The sequence below is a fragment of the Psittacula echo genome (assembly GCF_963264785.1).
Source record: "Psittacula echo genome assembly, chromosome: 3".
Taxonomy (NCBI): domain Eukaryota; kingdom Metazoa; phylum Chordata; class Aves; order Psittaciformes; family Psittacidae; genus Psittacula; species Psittacula echo.
Window position 1 is genome coordinate 114,828,103 of NC_137736.1, and position 23,317 is coordinate 114,851,419.

At 35.0% G+C, this 23,317-nt stretch overlaps 1 protein-coding gene across 2 annotated transcripts in view; it reads right to left on the minus strand.

Annotated features, from left to right (window-relative positions):
- The window catches only part of CNTN5 (contactin 5), a gene marked incomplete at both ends in the record, with an annotated part of 355,379 nt that overhangs the window by 113,120 nt on the left and 218,942 nt on the right, over positions 1–23,317 (minus strand). For both annotated transcript variants that reach the window (XM_080614312.1, XM_080614311.1), the window contains 3 exons: positions 16,919–17,069; positions 19,232–19,361; positions 21,418–21,554. In XM_080614312.1, coding sequence (XP_080470438.1) covers positions 16,919–17,069; positions 19,232–19,361; positions 21,418–21,554 — 418 coding nt within the window. The remainder of the gene's footprint in view (positions 1–16,918; positions 17,070–19,231; positions 19,362–21,417; positions 21,555–23,317) is intronic.

A 23,317-nucleotide genomic window follows, 5' to 3' on the forward strand; every position in this document is an offset into this window, starting at 1 on the left:
TGATCAGATCAGTCAGTAGATGTTTAATTAAGTTTATAGTTTTTCAAGCTGCTATTGATAAACAAACAGAAGTAATTTTTCTCTTGCAGTAGAAAATTAGGGTCTAGAAGAAGGTTTAAAAATTAGATTAAGATATACTTTTTCTGGATTAAAATTTAATCAAGAAATGCACCTACATCATCTCACTGAAAAAACGCATATCAAATTCTACACTTTTTTAAGAACACTGTTTAGCATTTAAAGAGGATCTTCAGCATGTGTCAAAGAAAATATTGCTGCTGTTTTCATGTGTCATATTGAGTATCAGTCTCACTAATACCACTAATAATACTTCAAAGTCTTTTATTATGCTATGTTTGCATCTCATGACAAGCAACGTGTCCTGGGACAAATTGCAAGTGCCAACTTTTCTGTATGGAAAACATAAGCTTTTCATCTTAACTTCTGGAATTTAAATAATGAATTGCATTTCTTCTACAAAGATTAAAACCTGCTTACATAATCATCAGTCGTTGTACCAACTTGCATTCTCATCTGGGAACTGCATGTGCTCAAGCATTGCCTAGCGCAATGGATGCTAAGACAACATTCATATCAAATGTGTTGTTTGCACATGTTTGGTAGCTGAATTGTTATAACAAAAAAAAAGTTCTTCAGAAAGAATAAATGCAATTTTATTTGTCCCTTTCCATTCAATTTTCTGCCTTTGTTTGGATTATTAAATAGCCTTTTATGAAATTGTTGATCTCAATTCAGATGTTAGTAGACAAATTTAAAAGACTATATATAGATCAGTTCAGGTTATGTTCCAATACCTTTCGGTTACAAACTGATGAACCCATGGAATGACACCCAAGGTGGCTATTCAACATTTGTGATCCCTGATTTTACCTGAATTCAGTTTGCACCCTCTTTGATCTTTCTCTCATGGCTTCGAATAATTTTCATACATTGCAATATAACACATTTCCTCTCAATAGATGTAGGACAGAAATCCCCTGGGATAGTTTTAAACACTAAAAATAATCAGCTTGGATAATATTCAGTGAGACATATCAGTTTCTTCATCATGTTTTGGGCTCAGCCTACGAATCTTTTAATGAAGTGACATTTCCTGCAAAATGAAAAAGGTGCCAGTTTGCAGTGCTTTAGCTGTTTCTCACTTTGGCCTTCTCTGATGGCAGTTCTTTGCTCACGGTCAGTTTACTTGTAAGAATGTGACAAGAATGGCAGCTTGTAATTTGTCAAGACTCTTTGAGACTTCCTTTAGTTGCTTCAGTAAGTTTAATGCCTATCCACAGAGTCCCTTGTGTAGAATCCTTCCTATTAATCAAAATCCTCCACTTGCTAAGTGCAAAATCCAACTTAACAGTACATGGATAATAATGCCGCAGAGCAATCTACCACAGAGCTCCACAGAGTGCTGTTAAGAACTCAGGGCATTGATACTTGTTTTTTAAATCACCTTGCTATGAGAACGATAGCAGCTGCAGAGACATTTTTAAACTTCCATAATGGGCATTAAAAGCATGACAGGTGTTTCTTGTTTTCTACCAAGGTTTCAACATCATACTAAAGAACATTAAGCTGCAATCTAGAATAAGTTCCTATCTTCAACATTTAAGGAGAAAGGAAACTGCTTCTGAAGCCCAGAATCAAGAGCTTTAAACCAGAGTACATTTTCCAGCACTTTGTGTTCACTGAAGAGCCACTTCTATTATTGGATGACTTATTCTTGATCAGTCTTAACATTCTTTTATCTTGTACTCCATTGTTTAGTTGAAATATGCATTGTGAAGATGTGAATGCAAACTTTGCTGTTTGCAATATTACCAGAGAAATGCACCAGTTGCTTCTGTAATTAAATTGTTAATTTTGTACTAAAGTGAAAGCTCTGCTAGTTCAATACATGTTATCAATTTTGTCATCAAATATTTTCTTTAAAGATGCTTTAAAGTATAATTAATTGTATAGTTTTGATACCTTACAAAAGTATCTGCCTAATTTTCTTTTGGTTTCCCCATAAAAGTTAAGCAGAATCTTGAAGTAATTATCCAGAGGGTCCAGAGTACATACAAATCCTCTTCCAGTCTACCCTCCAGTGGTTCTCTTACCCCAGGTCTTCCCAGATGGGGCTGATGGGGCAGTCTGTCTGTCTGCAGCCTGCTTGCTGTCATAAAATCTGACCCTTTGTTATTCTGCTCACAACATAGTGCAGACTAGTAATTTAAGAACTACTGGAAGCCCTGAACAGAGACAAATTTAATTGTCAAATATTACATTCTGATAATGCTTAAGTACTGAAAATATTATTTATTAGAAATAATAAACTTCTTAGAGGTCATTTCTTTCAATTTGATCAATTAAAGGAGCCTGTAAGTCTGAAGCAGTTGCAAGAAGAATCAAATTTGGGTTTGAGCAGATAAGTTTGAAATACTGGCAAACAAGAAAATGCCTCCTAAAATCATGTCACAGTTGAAGACAGCAGTTTGGATTTAGTAATAAGTACTAATCATGGTTAATGCAATTAATCCTGAACATGACAGACAAGTGACTTTTTCTCCAACATTACTTTTTTACTGCCTCCAGCATTCTGGAAACAGGACTTGGGAGCAAAAACTCAGTGACTTGTTTACAGATGAAACCTTGAGAAGCTACTAATTGGACAAAGGACCTGAATGTACATAAAACTGATTTTTATTATTTCAAAGGTGCAAAAATTATAGGGAATTTGTGTCTCAAGCAAAGGCTAAAACTTACTTGTGGGAAAGGGCTCCAAAATTAAACTGGATAAATAAACAGACTGAAACTTATCACAGAAATTGGAAAAGAGGCTATGATGGAGGGAAAAGGGAATATAGAGAAAAGTAAATGGAGTTTTGCTATGCACTGAAAACCGTATAATGCATTGCATAGGGAATTAAAGTAGGGAGAAAGAACAGCTGTTTGTGTCATTTGAAAGGAAAACAAAATTAAGTTTCTAAACTACAGTACTTTCTCAATTGATGTCCCTGATGTTGAATACAATGACTCAAAGTATTAAAATGTGTGTTAGTCTGAATAAAAGAGCCCTCAGAATGTAGGACACAATACCCAAAATTATCTTTCACATTTTCTCAGCTGACTGCACATCACGAATAAGCTAGCCACATATACTACTAGGGAACATGCCTGCTTTGAAGAGAAGCATGTCCATGGAACGAAAAGCAATGGAAGACTGGTCCTCTGAAAATGAAACCAGATGATACATAGAGATAACCAGAAACACCTTGTTTGTATATTTACAAAACTGATGAGCTGACAAGGGGAACAGAACTTCCTCTCTGCTGCAGCCTGGAGAAGAGCTACTGGCAAGGTAGAGCTACCCACCACTAGGTCATTTCTGCAAGCAAACACTTTGACACCAAACAGATAGAGGGCAGTTCAAGACTTCTGGATATAGGCAATTAAGCTTTTTATGTGTTCACAAAGCTGAATGAAAGATGCAAATGCCACGTAACTGTGACAAAAAGGGCCACAATAACTCCCATCTGTGAGTTCAAATTCAAAAAACCAAAAAAACACACACAAAAATCAATACACACCCAGAAAAAAAAGTGACAGATAGGGCTAAATTAAAATAGATTAATTACAGAATTAAAGGTTAGAAAATTGAGAACATGATCGGCAAGTGACGCTGTTCGCAGTTTTATTATCTGACCTATGTACAGTCAGTTCTATTACACAGTTCTCTACACTATGGGGTCCTGTTGGAATTGCTTCAATATTATGTTTCTGCAGTGACATTTTTTTGATGAATATCTTACGGAAATTACATTCAAAAAGACAGGCAACCTCTTGCTAAGGAATAAATGAATTTTAATAAATAAGGATTAACTGACTGCTGTAGTTGCAAGTATTTCTTTTTATAGGAGTTTGTATTAGACAGGAGGGATTCTCTTTGATACAAAATCTGGATTATACTTTCTGATATATGCTTTTATCTGAGTGTCACTTGAAAGTGCAGTTGAGCTACAACGCAGAAGCAAACAACAGGCAGAAATGATGTCTTAAAGGGAAAAACCCATGTGCTTAAATTGAAGAGTCTGAATCATGAGTCTTTAAACTTGACATTAGAGTTTAGAAACCACCGTGTATTAATGCAATATCAAGAAGTATGTACAATATCCCTGAGTGGATATTCAGTGGACAACAAAGAATCATTATATTGGCCTTGATCCTGAGAAGAGGCACAGAATGAAAACTTCAAGCACAACACCACAACTACAATAATACTCTGTCTTGAGTTTGGAAAGGTTGAAAAACTGATCCAAGACAGAATCACCACAAAGGGGAATATGATGATAAAACCTTCAACAGATACACCATCCTGAATGCTGCATGTAGTTCTTGAAGTACTAGGAATTTTAAGTCCCCAGAAATACTACTTTTCATCTGAAGGATCTTCAGTACAGAGATAAAGTATATGGTGCAGTTTATGGCTAATAACCATTAAACCCAAGAACTCACAGTGAAAACCAGCATCTTTGCTGTCACATAACCCAGGCAATGTCTTTTAGAACAGAGGGTCTTTTACTTCTCTTGTTTTTACCTAGAAAAAAATGCAGTAAGTATTCCCATTAAAAGGTTGTGAGAGCAAAATTAATGCATGGTGTGCTCTGAAACACGGAATGCTCAGAGCTTATGACGCATGAAATGAGAATGAGGAGAAATACCAGAATAAGGAGATAGGCTGAGAAAGATTTGTCTGCGGCTACAACAATGTCAGTTATAGAATCTGAACCATTTAGCTTTGCTTCTCCTGAATCAGTTAAGGTCTAAGGTAAATTAAAAGTACATCAATGTTAGTATTTTTTTAGCTTTATTTTTTGAAAATTTTACTTACAATATAAGCACTTTCAGTTTCTGAGTTGTAAAAGATTCTGTATTTGACTGTGTTAACTAGCACGCTATTTTAAATACATCTGTTAGCAGCTTACAAAAACGTGACTTTGGCACCTTGGTTTACCTTTCCATAAGAACGTAGGTTACCGTTTTTTGTAAGGAAAATTAGAGCTACTTATTACAGATTTTAAAGGAATGTTTTTAAATTCCAAATTATATTTATTATTTAGATTGTAACAAAACAATACAAAATTAAAGAAAGAAAAGAAAAATGAAGAAAACCCCCACAGCAGGGGGGTTGGAACTAGATGATCCTTAAGGTCCCTTCCAACCAAACCGTTCTGTGATTCCATGGAAAGATAATGAAAATAGGTGATGTTTTGTTTTGGTATTTTTAGGGGAGAGGCAGTTCGTTTCTTTGTTTTAATAATAAGTCTTTAGTAACTAGCTCCTCATGGATTCACATTTTGCTTTGGAGTGATGACTGAAAGACTTGGATTTGGCATTGTTAGTAAGGTATGTAAGGATCCATTCACAGCAAAGAGGTACCAAAGATGTAGAAAGGAAACTTTAGAAAGCTGCTGATAAAAAAAAAAAAAGGAATGAAAAAGTAAACATATTTCAAAGTTGCGTGTTACTGTATCAGGAAAAACAGGCCTGTCAATAAGTGAGAGAAATTTGAGGATGTTCATTTCTGTAGGCGGAGGAATAAGGAATTATGAAGATAGGCTGGAATTATTTGTAGAGTTGTTTGGGGATTTTTTTTCTAGTCTGGAACCTAATTTTGCATTTTTTGGGGAGAGGATTGCCATGCTTTGATTTTTACTAGACAAGAAGTTTTGAGTAAAGACTCATGAGTTTTTGGATTATGGTAAAATTCCAGCAAGCTACAGAAAACCTTTTCAGTTCTAAGTCAAAACCATGACCAGTTAATGTTCCACAGGGGAAAGGGTTTCTTTAAGAAAATACAAAAATATATTATCACTAAGTATATGTCACTTGGCCAAGTAGTGATAAATGAACTACACCAGAGGAGGTTCACAGGTCTATGTAGCTGCTGTACATACTGAGTGGTAAAGAAAATTTGGAAAAGGAAGGGGATACTGATATGAAATTGCAAAAATACAATGATAAAAATATAAGAGTAATAAACACTAAGCAGTCAAAAGTCTAAGAGAGATTCCTCTGAATAGTGATAATTGACTTGCCAAAGAATCAGTAACACATACACCTGAGAACATTGAAAGAGGTTGTTCCTACCGAAAAAACAACAGCAAAAAAGGATAACTGAAAGGTCTTTCTGCTCTGTGGTTTGAGAACTTAGTAAACTGGAAAGCTTACGGAAGCTACATCAAACACTTAGCAGCTTCAGAAGGTGCATTTTTTGATTCCTACATAAGCATACTTCCACCATACATATCACCTTTTATACCGGTACTATACCATATCATCATTTTCAGATAATATTAGACTACGTAATGAGGGGATTTTATGCATTGTGACCCTAAGTCACACATATAAAAATAACACACTTCCTGAGTTTTTAACTAGTAACTGTAGATTTTTAATCCTTATTCAATTGCTTTAGCACAGTTTGTCATTGTGGTAAAATTTAAGTTACACATTCCCACCTTTAGGCTGCTGTGAACATATGCGAAGAGGTCATAGCCAACGAGCATAATACAAAAAGCATACTGGTGACTGTACAGAGATGACAGGATAAGGTGGCAGGGGTAGAAAAAAAATATAGTATTACATGAGGCCCAGTGAAGTGCTACAGATATTAATGTTGGTGTAGTTTTACTAAATATTTTTTAATAATCTGATAAACATAGAATATTAATTAACTTGGAAGCTATTATTTGTGAAAGTTTAAAAAAAGAAACTATAGAGATATTTTTTAAAAGGGATTTTGCAAGAAGAATGTGGAATGGAAGGGCAAGGGTTAGGAACAGTAGCTGTATAGAGCCACTGAAAAGAAAACGAGAAATACAGGAATCTTCTACATACATATCTGAAATCTACTTCTATGGAAGTCACTAACATTAGAGTAACTTGATTTTCACTGGTGCTAGTGAATTGTCATGGCAAAACTGGTGTTATATACAACTAGATCATATCAGAAAAAATTTCTTTCACAGTGGTAAATGGGTTTACAGTTTGCAAGCAGTGATGGATCATTCATGTTGCTCTCTTTTGTAAGTATTCTGAAATTCTTGCTTCCTCTCTATCATTTATTAAGGAGAAATATACTGAAGCCAGCACAACTGCTTCCATTCTATTAAAAGCTCTTAGACTTTAAAACATGCCGGCAGTGCGTGGACAGCCTCGCAGGAATGGCTTTTTGCATGCACAAACTACTAAAAGGTTTAAGGACTACTTGGGGACAGCTACTTGATGCAGGCTAAAATCCAGCAAGTGACTAACTGCTTAACCACATAGCTGGTTGCATCCCAGTGCAATCCCAGGCAGCATTACAAAGCAACTTTTAATTTAGTCATGCAGCTAAATCATCTGCCCTAACTGGTGTACCACCCATATAGGCAGGAAAAGCGGAAATTTGCTTTTTGTGTTGTCCTAGACACTCCTCTGCTCTAAGAACCTCTCTTGGTCCATGGCCAGCCACTCCAGTCCTTTCTGGGCTGCTCTGGCACATGCATGTCTGCATCTGTTTGACCAACTGGCAAGTGAAATGATCTAACAAAAAAACAGCCTTGGGAAATAAAGGACTGTCTTTCAGATCTCTAAATCTTTTCATCATAAAGCAAGAGGCCTGAGATGAGGGAAGGAAGTTTCAGCAATTTAATTTTGTCCCTGAAACCAGACCTGACTGAACTCATAGGTAGAGAAAAATCAAATCTCTTGCCTAAGGTCCACAAAGCAGGAAAGACTGTTTCTTTAATCACATTCTCTGCAAAAGGACATGCATAAAGACTAAGACTTGTTTAGGAGCATGGCCAAAATCACTGTATTGTCAAAACTCATGTTGTGTAATATGCTCAATTAGTAAAACAGCGTTGCTTTTGAACAAAGATCTTGTTTTGTGAAGAGATGATCTTGCCATTTGTTTTTACTATTTAGTCAAGGTTATTATTGTTTCCTTTTTCTACTTTGTAACCAGATCTGTAATTCCCATTATGAGCCTGCCACAGCTAAATTGGACAATGATTAATGCAAAAATTGAAAAGAAGTGACTTGTGGAACTCTCTCAGGAAGACAAGAGTTTCTGTCATGGAGTTTTCTTTCTTAATGTCCTCGTCAGTTTCTATCTTCACTACTTTTTTGATCATTAAATTGCCACTTGGGAATCTGGGGATCAGCTGGTGGCATGAAGTTAAGTGTTTAAATTCCCAAGAATTTTAGATTAAGTTTCTGTTAAGGACAAATTATGCTGAAAGTCATAGTCTGGAGAGCCTTAAGCAAAGAAAAACCTTTAGGCAACTGATGTTTTGTCATATTCTGCCTGTGTGCTGCAAAAACAGGCAGCCATTTATAACAGCAAAGAAACAAATCATGGTTAGAATCAGAATTCACGAACTATTTGCTCAAGTGAAAATTAGTTGTGTTGTGTAAGCAGATATTCAAGGCATATATAGAAGACAAAATATCTTGTGGTTGTTAACTTTAAAATGTTGAGCTCCTCAGCTTTTTCTTTTCAGTAGGATTGTGGGATATATATATGTCTATATATATACTTAACAATTCAGTAACTGAGAAAACAAGCAAGAAATACAGCTGTATAGAAATACCAAAACACTGAGTCATACAGGGGAGGACCCAGCTCCTGAACTATAAAGTGGTCCAAAACATCCGCATGTGCTTGGTGGATACTACAGAGTAATTACGTGAGACTGACAAAGCAGCTGGCAGCCAGGGAGGTTATTGTAATGAGCCCTGTATCTGGTTTTTACACAATTAAATGCTATTTGAACTGAAAATTCGCAAGATATGGCAGAACACTCCCTCAAATATCAACCCAATGAGTAAATAGAATGACTTTCCAAAATAATGTATAGTTCAGCGATATGTTACCTAAACATACACATCTTTATTGGTATTTAGCATTATTCCCCTAAAAAGAGTCAGCAAGTGTCTAAATAGCTGTATAGCAGTATATAAAGTACCGTATTAAGGAGAAATAATAGGAAGTATTGTCCTGAATACCATTCCTTGGAAGAAAGACTGAGATGTTGCAGTTCAGAGAAACCATTTTGGATCCTGTAAATAACAATTTCCTTGAATATAATCACAGGATTAATTCAGTAGCCTATGGGAAATGTTATTTGTTAAACTAATTTATTAAACTGGTATGTGGCCATTTTTTTTGGTTATTTAACTGGGATCACAAAATAAAATCTTCAAACGCTTAACAAACTGCTCCTATAGTTGGATTACTTCTCAAGGTCTTTCTTTATTACCAGGAAAATAAATAAATATAGTGTTTTCACCAAAAAGTGGAAGGGCTGAGCTATTGTGGCTGATCACACAGATGCACAAAAACTTGTGCCAGATGCAAGTTGAGCCTGGCGCAAATTAGGGACCAACAGACAATTGTCACAATTGTTACAAAGTAATCTACCATCATTTGTCCTGGTTTCAGCTGTAACAGTTATTTTTTCTTCCTAGTAGCTGGTGCAGTGCTGTATTTTGGCTTTAGTCTGAGAATAATGCTGACAACACACCAATGTTTTAGTCGTTGCTCAGAACCCTGATCAAGGACTTTTCAGTCTCTCACGCTCTGCCAGTGTGGAGGGGCACAAGAAGCCAGGAGGGAGCAGACACAGGACACCTGACTCAGACTAGATAGAGGGGTATTCCATACCACAGCATGCCATGCCCAGTATTTGAACTAGAGGGAGTCACCCAGAAGGGACCGATCACTGCTTGGGTTGGGCTGGGTATCTGTTGGTGGGTGGCGAGCAGTTGTATTGTGCATCACTTGTGTTTTTTGAGCTTTCATTTCTTTTCTTGTTTCCTATTATTATTATTATTATTATTGTTTGTATTCTTTCTATTATCACTATATTTTACATTATTTTAGTTACTAAACTGTTCTTATCTCAACCTTCACACTGCACAGGATTCAGTTTAAAGAAGCATTACATACAAGTTAGATGGAACTGAAATTCTTATGGAAAGTTACCACCATGATTATGGAAAAACATATAAGACATACTTCTGTTACATGCAAATACATGTTCCCATTTAAAGCCAACACGCACTAACCAAAGCATTTTATAAAACTGAATAAAAATTTCACCTCCAAACTCAAATATTTTTCCTTTTTTTTCCTTTGAAACACCCTTCTTTTCTCTTTTCTCCTTTGATTTTTTTTTTTTCTTAGCAACTGAGCTAAAATGCCATTAAAATATGAACTTACTATGGAAACACTGACAGATCCTTAAATATAGTAGAGTGAAGAATAAAACTGTAATAAGAACCTGTCAAAACTGAAAATGAAGGAGTCTGAGAGACCACAAGAATATTAAAACATGTCCATTTCTATGTTTTTGAATGGTGATATTTTTAGATTTAAGTGCTCTATGTGTTTCTACTAATTGCATAGCAAAGTGTGGCAGATGAAATATGTAGGCATACAAGAAAACTACTTTAGCTCAAAGATTTCAGTATTAACCTGAAGGTAGGTAAAAGGCAATAGTTTCAGGCTTCCCTGTGCCTTTGTCTAGCAACACTATAGCAATCCTATATTAGTATTTGGAATGTAAAGTTCCCATACCAGATCTCTTTCTTCTCTCTGACTTCTTTCACAGGTGCTGAATGTTACAGAAACATAACTGAAAGAACACAAAATGTTGCAAACAGGTAAAGGCAAAACTTCACAGGCTGAATTCACTGCCTCATATGTTATGTTACACACAGCTTGAACACTTTGTCCCCTCCAGTGAATTTATCCTTCACTTAGTACCTACAGACAATGATTCTCACTTAATGGGTACTATTTAGTGTCTTCCTGTTCTTCATAGGTCAGTGTGTGACTTGAAACCTACAGGCCTACAAAAATCCACAGGCCTACAAAACCATGATTTCCTTTTTAATATTTCTTCATGTTTTTAATGCCTGATAGCTTTGCAAATATTTACCTTCCTATTTTCAGTGTCAACTTTTTTGATTTGTGATATTTAAAGACTGACTGTCAGAGCTCATACTATTACCATCCAGCGCTTCATTGTTCGATGTGCAGCTTCTACAGGCTTTTCTATAGCTGCACAGGCACACATTAGTGCATGAATGAAGAACATGTCAAGCAGACAGTAACTTTGTTACACAGCACTACACAGCAGGCAAGATTTGTATGAATGACAGCTCCATTTTATGAATTTTAGTGTCCAAGAAGGTTTGTGGCAAACCTGAACAGAGAATGTAACATCATGGAAGAAATATTGATATTACTTCATTATACGGCCATATTTATTATAGATAAAGAGCCTCCCAGTTGATCAACACACTGAGCAACTAATACACACTCTGATGGGAAGGAATAAGAGACACAGCCAGACTCTTCTCAGTGGTGCCTGGTGACAGAAGAGGCAATAGGTATAACTGACATAAAGGTTATCCATTTAAACATCAGTTCAATTTAAACATGAGAATATCTTTCTTTTTTACTGTCAGGGTGATTAACTGCAATTAATTACAGGTTTCCTCTGTAGGCTGCAGTGTCTCCATCTCCATCCTTGGAGACACTATAAACTTTACTGGACACAACCTTGAGCAAGCTGTTCTAGCTGACCTGATATGAATAGCAGGGTTGAACCAGGTGGTATCCAGAGGTCCATGACACCCTCAGCTGTTCCATGACTCCTTGACATCATATGGAATAAAAAGATTTTACCAACTGGCAATCAATAAAAAAGCTACCACAACATATACTACAGGAATAAGGATTTAAAAGTTTGTATCCTGGCCAAATCCAGGCCAGGCTATTTTATTCGAACTATCTAAAATTAACCTGCCCAAAATTAAGTAGGTAGATTTAGATTAGATACAAGGAAGAAGTTATTTACTGTGAGGAATGTGAGGCACTGGCACAGGTTGCCCACAGAAGTTGTGGCTGTCCCATCCCTGGCAGTGTTCAAGGCCAGGGTGGACAGGGCTTTGAGCAACCTGATCTAATGGAAGGTGTTCCTGCCCATGTCAGGGTGTTTGGAACTGGATGATCTTTAAGGTCCCTTCCAACCCAAACTATGCTATGATTCTGTGAGGTTTTCTTCATCTTACCTCTAGAACCCTTCAAACAGAAATGGAATGCAGGAAACTAACTGCTTTACAGGAAAAGTGGCTGAATTGAAGTGGCAGGTGGAGTCTTGTTACCATTTATCTTCCTCACAGAAATGTTTAACACATTGAGGTCCTGAGGAAAAGTTAACTTTTGACCTAGGTGGATGAATATAAGCAGTTATACAATGGACACAGAGAGACTGGCACTGCTGTTCTGCTCATGGTGACTAATTGTGAATCTGACCTTCAGAGACTGCTAATGTTATGCAAAGCTTATTCTGGCATGTAAAGGAGAAAGCTTAGACTGTGCCATATGGAAAGGGAGCAGTCAACAAATGCAGAATTAGATTACCAATGCATACATGTATGTTTAGACATCACTGAATTTAGGGCTTTTTTAGACTACATATTAATCTGCACACAAATTCAGATTTACAAGAAATGTTGATAAAATAGGTATTATTATTAGATAAGCTTCAAAAGGAAAAAGAACAAAAGCAAAATAAAGCAGTACAAAATTAGCACTATAAAAACCCTGTGCCCTCAGTTACCTATTTGTTGGTTTAATTGTGCTTTTTTTGTTTTTTTCTTGGTTGTCTGAATGGAGAAGAAAAACCAAGGACTGAATAGAACTCTTTGCACTGCTAGAGTGCTTTTGATTGATTTATTTTAACTATAATTAATGGATATGGAAATAATGGGCTAATTCAATAAATTCAATATAATTTTAATGAGAAAATATTTTAGATGCAGAAGAAAGAACAAAAACAAATAAGTAAAGACTTATCATGCTTTTTAATAGCTATGACTCTTCAAGCATATCTGTTTAAACATCGGCTTTAGTCACTACTATTGGATAATCTATACAAGAAATGCAGGCGACTTTAAGAAAGCAATGAAAACAGAGATTACAGCTGATGGACTAATGGCTCACAAAAAATTGTGCGTTAGTAAATGATTAGAAAATACCTGCATTTATGGAAGCCTGAAAACACGGACTAAAATAATTTTTAAAAAAATGTTTGTCTAGAATTTAATCATTGACTTTATTAGCATTGCTCATTATTTATATCGATGTAACTGACAGCAGACTCCAGTTTAATCTACCACGTATTATAAAGTTTACTGTCTAAATAAAATAATAACAATATTAACTATCACTTTTGTTGACTTCTTTTAGCTTGATATTATATAAGTTCAATTAAATATTTAATTGAAGACTCCTGACTCACTTTCTGATCTGAATTGTCTGGGCCTGGGTCTTGTTTAGAAGTTGATGCTAATATAGTAAATGAGTGGTTGATTACAAATTAAGAAGTATCTGATTGGAATATTTCAGAAATCTCACAAAAATGTTTGTTGATCACCATACTCTTGCCCAAGGGCCCAAGTCTTCCTATTTAGGACCTAAATCAAAGTTCCACCAAAACATTTTATTACAAAACATGGACTTATTTTTTCAGCCTTGGATTCCAATCTAATCCACCTTTCTATAAAATAAAGACTATTTATAAGCTAAAAGATTCAAAAGTTACTTACAAAATTCTTATGGACTAAAACCCTTGATGTTCTAGTCAATAACCAGAGTATAGTTTATTGCAGGCTTCCACAAATGGCTCACAGTCATCTATAAGTCTTTGAGATACTATAGTCCAGGGAAAAGTGTTTAGTAAAGATAGTTAATTTTAATTATTGTGAGATGACTAATGAAATATGCAGCTTAAATACAGTTTTGTACCTACACAATTCCCATTGCTGTTGTGCTCAGATGTGTTCTAATTCCAATTAGAATATTAGTATAACAATAGCTTTTTTTCCCTCTTAACTTTCAGGTGAAAATACGGATGAACTTACATTTGTTTAAATGCATTAACAACACACTGAAATAACAATATATGAAAAAGATTTGAATTTTACATGTAGTTCCTTTCAAATACTGATAGTGATCACTAAATGTCCTATATCAGTAAGCTTCACAGACTATGTCTTGTTCTTTGGAAGTTTTAATCATCTGCATATTAGTTCTCCAATAGCATATATTTTATTTAATTAAAACATGGCTTTTGCAGTGGGTCTTGATCTTTACATCTAGTTGCTAGAATGAATTGTGAATTCCTTGGAATCTTTATTAAATAAGTATGCTTCTGTAGGAGTAATCTCATCAAATTTAAAACATTTATGAGACTGTAACACTCAGAATGATACTTTTTGACAGCCAATAGTTGTGAATATCCAACTTTTTTTGCTCTATTTTATAGACTTACCACTCATTCAGAATGTAGTTCAAAAGAGCTGTTATGATATACAGGTTATAGATATATATTGTTATAATATTCCAAGTGAAATCAAATTATCTGACTGCTTAGAATAATGACTGTCCATCAGGGAGAGCAAACCTAGCATAGACAGACTGTGAATATGAAGACCTTGAGTTGGATAATTTGTTCAAAGGTAAAAGCAGACCAAGAGATGGAGCTCATGAAGACTACTTTCACAATTATGTTGCCAAGTGCCTTTAGGCTTTTGAATTAATCTGAAACATCTGAGGCTTTCAGACTGCATCATATTCCAGATGCTAGAGTCAAGGTCTGACTGCAGTGAAAACTGTACCGAACTCAGCCTTCTGCTCAGTAACAAATGGAAATTCACTTGAGGTACTTCTGTCAACCAGCTTTTGGTTGGAAGAACGCCTAAGGAGGCAAAACAGCTTGAAAGAGGTAGATGATAGCAGACCCACTTAGTCAAATGGAGTTTCTTCTTCTCTGTAGAGGGGAAGATCTGTTTTGTATTGACCCTTTTCTAAAAGATATGGATAAATGAAGCAAATTCCTTTTCTGGGCTGGCAGACTTAGCAAAAATAAAACATAACATGCACTTGGTACAAGCATTCTAGAAGTGGAATAAGCTGTGGCAGAAAATAAAAAGATACATCCTGCTGTTCTATCCTTGCCCTTCCTTTTTATTTATTCAAAATGCCTTTTTTAACTTTTTTTTTTTCCTAAATCTCTGATGGTTAACATTCTATGCAAACTCATTACATGACAGCTCCTTATTGTTTTTTGCTGGGATTTTTATCAGCAGTCTATGAAGAACGTCTATTTTAAAAGTATTTACATGTGCTCATCATGTCACATTATTCCTTTTTAAAAATGTTTTACAGAGTTCCTTTCCTATGTTTCCTTGCCAGAATGACCAAAGCATGGAAACCTACATACTACCTCCATTGGTTTACATTTCATTTCCCAAAATCACAGTAGGCTTCCTCATTTCCTCTTCAAACAAATTATATTTTAAATGTCATTTGTTTAGAGTGCACTGTATGTAGAGGTAAAACTGAGTTACACTGAAACTGATAATCCCTTCCCCCCCCACCTCTGTAAACAGTAGATGCAGAGGAACTGCTCTGAATGACACAAGATACTCCCTGAACATCTGACTAAAAATTAAGTTGAATACAACCCAAATCTTTCAAATATTTGAAACAGTTCAGCCAGCTTTTTATCTTCCATATTTCATCATTTCCTGTTCCAGCCTCTGTCAAAATAAACAAGATTAAAAAGCTGCAAAAACCAAAAATGTGGCACGAGATTTTATTTTTATGAGATTTTAAATTCAGAGTTAGGTTATGTTTGGACAGACACTAAGTAATGATCAAAATGCCTTACTGGTCTTGGATTAAAATGTGTTTTGCATGTGGTGATTGGAGAAGCAAAGGTCATGAAGTGAAAACAGTTAACTGTGTAGCCACAAAATAGACATCAGTCTTACAATATTTGATATTATCAGAATCTTTGTAATATCATTCTGTCACCTTGTCAATATGTACTATACAACTCATACCTGTTAGTAAAATGTTGTACATAGTGCTATTTTGCTCTGCCCTACTCTCTCTCAACCCAATGTGGCATGAAATGTTACCCATTTTTCCTTCTCAGAACAAAAAAAAAAAAGCCATTAGGTGAAAATAAAACTCACCTGAATGAAATGGTTTTAGCAGCTAACAAGTATAGATGCACTCTACTTCTTGCATCTGTATTGCACAAATGAACAAACAGGACTTGCTTTTATCTTTCTGACTAATGCCATACAAGTCACTTTAAGTGGTTCAGTCACATACATTACCAGAAAGAAGACTGCTCTGTGTACTTAAAGACCATGTGCAGGGTGGCAAAACTAGTCTAGTGTACAGACATGCAATCTTGTAAAGTGCAATTACAGCTGGCATTTAACCTGCAGTGCTTAGAGTAAGTTTAATGTACAGAGCCGGACGGACCTTATTTAATTAAACATATCCTGTTAAACAGATGTGCTGCTGAGTACAGAAATTACTTTTATAATTAAATCCTATAATGAAATCGTATTTTTCTTCTCTCAATCATTTTAAAGCTATTCTTAGACAGACTTCCATTGTGATCAAGCTGCAAATGTGCCTTATTAAAATTATTTCAAATTTATAAGCACATTTGATATTTTATGCGGACCGGACTAGTCCAGCCTCTATGCTTTTCATAGTGTACATGTAACTGAAGCATTTTTGAAATGAGAAACAGAAAATAGAGAAAAAAACCAAAATAATAACAGTTTTCATCTCTCTGCATCTCCAAAGAATTTTAAGATTTTTCATTTCAATATTGTGGAAATAATAAAGTCACTACTGTCAGACAAATCAGCTTGACAGAATAATTATTTCATACCCATGCTAACGTATGCATGTTCTTGTCAATTGTGTTTTCATATCCTGCCACAGAATCAAACACGCAAACACAGTATTTAGTTTACTGAACAGGCATCTGACCTCTTACTCTCCCTTAATGCTTTGTCTCCTTTCTTCCAAGTGATAGTTGGCTTTGGAGAGGCTTGTGGCTTGCACTCAATGAGAACTTCTTGGCCCTTGGTAATAATTATTGTTTTCCTCATTTGATTTATTGGGAAAGTGGGAGCTGAAGCTGTTAGAAAGAAGTGTGTTAGCTACACAGAACAATCACAGTTTCCTGTTTCATCAAATTTGAATAGAAGATTAGAATAATAACTTTGGTTTGGAGGAAATTATTACACTGTGGATTTGATGGAATTTTACAAAATATTTAAAAACAAGCAGGAGCCAAGACTAGGTGGCAGGTCTATAACTTAATCCAGTTATGAATTACTGAGATGTCCCTTACATCAAAACCAAAGTAAGATTGCTTATGAAATTGAACAACTTTAGAAATTAAATACTATAGCTGATTTAGCTACATCTTTTTCCAAATCTTTGGATTTCATGGACAACTTCTTAGAAGTAACTAGTTCAAAATGAAAAGTTTACATTCCACAACTATACCAAATGCACCCTTTAGAATTAACTCTTACAAAAACTATTACTTAAAGAAATTTTATTGGTTTTTTTTATTGCACAGTATTTTTCTGAATACTTTCAATTGAAAAGTGAGAACACAATAGAAGATATTTAACTATGTCTTGTTCTTAGCATTTCACTTTTCAAGAAGTCCCACTGATCACAATACATGATAAATGTACAATAAAATTACAATACGTAACACACACATCCCAAAATGACACTAATTACTGTGATTTCACATGAAGAAAGGACTGTTGTTCTCAAGTAATCTCATTTGTCTGTGTTTTTCTTAGACCAGTTTTTGCAAAATCAAAGCCCCCTCTGTAACTACCTCAGCTACAGATATAGGAACATATTACACCCCATTGCCTCAAATATTTAGAAATTTTCTATTGTTACTCTGGGTAATTTTCATACCAAAGCTATTTATATGGACAGTTTATTTTGTTATTTTCCCTTTAATAATCCAGAAAATCAAACAGAACTGCTTCTTTAATACAACAGAATGGTTAAATTTAACAGGGGTACAATTTCACAAGTGACAAAACCAAAGGCTGATTTTACTGCAGCAACATATAATGTCCATTTCCAATAACAGAGAAAGTGCACAACTACCTCATATAATAGGTATACCTGTTTTATAATAGATATAAAAAAAACTAACAAGAAAATCTTGTAACCAACAAGGACCTATTTGCTGACTGAATCACAAATGCCAAAGGAAGTGATGGACAGAGAGCAACCACTGTCTGTGGGTTTTAATTTATGGCTAGACAGAAATATTTTGAAGAGCTATCAGTGAAATTCTTAAGTTGTCCAGCTAGTAAATAATGGAAATCTTCTAGACAGATTATTCTTCAGAATAACCAAATATTGGCTCTTCTTCAGTAACTTCAGATTTCTCATTCATTTGGGAGTTTACATGAATGATTCTAGATGCAGGTTTTGAAATACGCAAGGTTTGAACAGTGCACAGACCTCTAATCTATGATTTGGCCACTGAATTACTCTGACAGATACGTGTCTTCCAGCTATACAGCACTTTAACAAAGATCATGAGACTCTTACAAGTCTGCCTCACTTATCCCTGGGGATGCCCTCTTATCACTACTGTCTAATTGCGTGTTACCATAGTTTGTTTTAAGAAAAACTAGTGTTCAAAAGACATGCTTCAAGTTTTCTTCGTTAACCCCCACTTTAATTTTTTAATCACAAAATTTTAACTATATTTCCGGGTAACACTATGTAGTGCATTTGCTTTATGATGGATGATATTAGCTAAAGTATGTAATTTCCAGTATCCAATCAGTTCTCATGACTTCATAGGAAATTTTTAACCCTTTAAAACTGAGATCATACTTAATTACCTTTGAATAACAGCCTTGGTAGAAATAATAATTTAATTTTAACAGAGACTAAAATACATTTACTTTCTCTAAGTTTCCTCTCTTCGCTTATTTTTGAGGGGTTAAAAACTATTTTTTCATTTATTTGAACTGGAATGCCTTATATGAGAATTTGTCACAAAATGTAACCAAGTCAATAATTTATGGAAAAAAAAAAAAAAAAAATCAGTTAATAGAAGGATCTGTGTGCTCTCGAGCAACAAAGGACCCACTGATACACAAATAAAAGTAAAAATGAGCCCACTTTCATTGCTCTGCTCCATTTGGACTGGCAGAAGCTGTTCCTTATTAAAACAGACCAAGAACAAGTGTAATTTTCAAAGGGAAAAGAAATAATGGTCTGCTCTATTTCAATAATACTTACCTAAAATCTTCAGCTCGGCACTGGCATAAATGGTACCATACTTATTTTCTGCTAAGCACTGATACATTCCAGCATCTGAGACATTCACACTGTGGATCACCAGAACACCGTTAACCATCTCAATCCTGTTCTGTAATGGAATAATAATAATAAAAAAAGTTTGTAAAAGCAAACACACACTGGAAATTTGCTGTGCTATTAGCTTCAGGCAAAGGGACAAAAGACATTATTAAGCTAAAATAAAACTGAGCAACAAATTTCCTTGGGATTCCTTTTTTTTTTTTTTTTTTTTGTTATATAAGGAATGACAAGGATAAAGGAGATGGGGGAAGGCAGAAGAAAAATACAAAAAATATTTAAAGATAAACATTTTTCAGTGCAAATTCACTATCTCCAAGGCTCACTTCTATCTGTTTGCTTGTTAGTCTGCTATTAACCTTACATGATTTTTAAAAGCAGTTCATCCTGTAAACTTTAATGAGGCAAGAAGTCAGTTGTGGGTGTAACATATCTGATGATCTTCACATCTCTAGCAAATGTTTGGTTTCAGTCACCGTATTACGTTCATATATGTATATGTGCAAGATTGCATGAATAAGAGTGAAAGGGACTAGTTGTCTTCATCATTAGTGCAAATTCATTATTTGAAAATTCCACTAGTAGAAAACAATTACCACAGCTGGAAGAGAAGGGCATTGAAAGCTGTTTAAGGAAATGTATACTTCATGAGCTGTATAATTTGAACTGCTATAAAATATCTCTAGATTTCATTGCAATTGTTGGAGGTTTAATTAAAAATTGATAAAGAATAAAGTGTATGGGAATGCAGAGGAAACTGTGAAAACAAATTCTCCCTGTTGTAAGCCCCCCGTTTAAACTGAAATTTAATTTGAAATTTCAGAGCCTGGTGCAACTCTTTGAAAAATCAGAAAACCAAAATGAACAGATATTTAAATTGCTTCAAGTTCAGGACTAATAACTCCATCTAAGGAGGCAGAAATGGATGAAGACATATAACCTTATTTTCAATGCCTCACAGCTTGAAAAGTAAGCTGTGTTTATGTTTCCTTTCTCATTGTTTGCATAATCAGTTGCTGTTCACAGATGGAAGTGGCATTCACTGAAAAAGAAATCATTGCATCTTTTATATTCATAAATCCTTTCTGTGAATTCATTTCCAAACAAAGACATTGTCTCCCAGAATTGAACAGCCTTATTTTAATCTGGAAAAATAAATAAATTTAGAAAGCTTTTATCTACTCTAAATAATTTGACACTATAAAAATGTAAAGGTGTTAGGCAAAAACTCACATGATGTGGGCTGACCTACTGACAATTCAGTGAGAGAAAAATGAACAAAATTAAATAAAAGACAGGCCACGTCATGCATGGTCTTTTAAAAAGAAATGAGAATTTTATTTAGACCTAATTCTAAAATACACCAGTAGTTGACTGTAGTTAAAGACCTCACATTCTAGGAGTTTTATATGGAGCATTTGAATGGTCTTGATGATAAGTCCTGTTACTTACAGGGAATTAATGGAGTTGGAAACAGATGAAAATAAGAAAGTCATTGTACCTTTTATATTAGCTTGCTAGTGTTTTGAGAAGTAGGATTATGCACAAGCAAAATGCGGTAAAACTCATAATAACATGACATGACATGACATGACACGTCATGATGTAACATAACATAACAATGTAACGTAACCTACATTGGGAGAAATATGAAGGAATGTGAAGCAAAAAAAAAGCACTTTTTTGAGTTGTTACTATCTTTTTATTAAAAAAAAAAAAGAAGAAAACATAGTACCATTTTCTGAAAAAGAAAATAGTATAATACCACTACCTAAAGGAAAGAAAGGAAGAAACAAACACACACACTGAAGATTGCTTAGATGTGCATTATGGTACAACGGCAGATTCTGCTTCAGACACAACTCAGAAGGTTCCACCTCCCAAAGATTTCTGAACTACAGAGAATTACTGATGAATGCAATTTTACATCACTTGAGATGGTTCAGAGGAGACATGCATAGAAACGTTGTCTCTATACTAACACTTAAGAAACTAACAAACACAGAAAACAGTAATTTCTAAAGTGCTTTTCATTACTTTCTTTAACAGGCTTTATCTGAATAAAAGGAGAAACATGCAACACACTGGTGACTCCTCGTCTAATGTACCTGTGGCCAGAGAGGAATTCCATTTTTCAGCCAATGATATGTGGGCCTTGGCTTTCCGGTGGCTTTACATTCCCATCGGAGCTGATCTCCACTGTCTAATTGAGTATCATTAAGTTTCTCCACCCAATGTGGGTAGGCTGCAAGAAAAAAATACTATACTGTATACAGAGGGTATAAACTGTAAGTCTCTAGCTGATGTGCAAAAACCTAACCAATTAAAAAGCTTAAATTATGGCCTTTAGAAAGTTTAGTTTACTCTGAGAACAAAGCACATTTAAATAAACAGCCAAAACCAAAAGTCATAAAATTAACAAAATTCTATAACTTTAAAGGAAATGCTGTAATGACACAAGGAAGTGAGCAGTATCATGACAAGGAATAGAAATATTCCTGACTTAATAAAGTCCAGTGGATTAAATTACAGTACTATCTATTCATGCATCAATTATTACTGCATTTAAGGCAGTAGTCACAATTGCTTGGTAGTCACAATAGCGTATTTAGTAATTTTTCAAGATCTAAGCTATTTAAATTTAGGAAAGCAGGTCAGTCATCACAGACTTTGTTTCATGCAGTTTTCTCATTTTACTAGGAAATCATTATTTATTCAGCTAGGAATGACTGGGCATGTGGTAAGGTATTTGCATATATTTTTGTCAAAGTGTCTTGAGCTGAAATCCATTTGAAAATGTTTGCAATGTTTTAAAGCACAGAACCCATGAGATTCTTAGCATTCATCAGAAACATAAATTACACAATAAAACAACTAGTCTTTTTTAAAGGTAGACAGTTGGCAGGTATGTATGTGATCATTAGTAGCTAAATTTCATGTAATAATCTGTTTAAAAGCAGACCTTTAATGCAGCAGCTGATCAGACAGCTATACGTAGAATCTTATAATTTTGGAACACTTTGTATGACTCGGTGAGGAGCTGAGCATTCATATGCAGGAATAAAAATGTATGTTTAAAAGCCATCTTCTGGTTTTTGCGCACTGTAGACATATTGATTTTTATAGCAAAGACTATGACAAATGAAATTGATTAATGGTATTAAGAGTTGGGTTGTGGGGGTTTTAGTTAGTAAAGAATAAATAGCTAAAAGGTCTTCATTGCTAAAAGAATGTAAAATTCTTCTTGGTATGAATAGAAGTCCAGATCTGTCACAATGAAGTCTCTGCTTCAAACATCAGATAATTGATAATGTACTTACACATGAAGAACTGAGTGTAAAAATAAATCTTTGAATCTAGCTGGCTTTTGACAGGTCACCAATCAAAGACGTGAGAAGATATGAAAAGGCATGACAGGTGACTAACTGCTTCTAGCTTATATCTCTGCATGCATGATAAAGAAAGTGAAGGAGGTGTCTATCATTCCTAAGCAGAGAATCGTCTGCTTCAGAGTCCCTGACCAGACAGTTGTCAGAAGCTGGAAACAGGAGAAGAAGAATCGCTTGTATCTCTTCTAGTAGAGGAAAACAGAGTAAGAGTGACTGAATCTCACTCCCAAACCCAAGATCAAAAACATCTGCTCCCTTATTGTTCTCATTACAGTCAAGGCAATGTGTGGCATGCTCCATATGTGCTCCGCTGCACTGAATTACTTGATTCTTAAATTATATCAAAGGGTCCCATGAAATCCTCAGAAGCAGCTTGCAGCAGTCCCTGCTCACTTGTTGTCTACTAATTGTCCTAAAAATATAATCCAATTGCATACTTGATGCTATTGTTTTATTTTTTATGTTTTTGGTATGCACAAAAGGAGCATGCTGAGAAGTAATTGTTTCCTTTGTAAATGAATATGCTAATATGATTCTGGAAGATGTGACGGTTCAATGTGCAACTAAAAAACCATAAAAGTTATCCAGTGGTGCCATAAAATCATGACGTTTCAAAGAG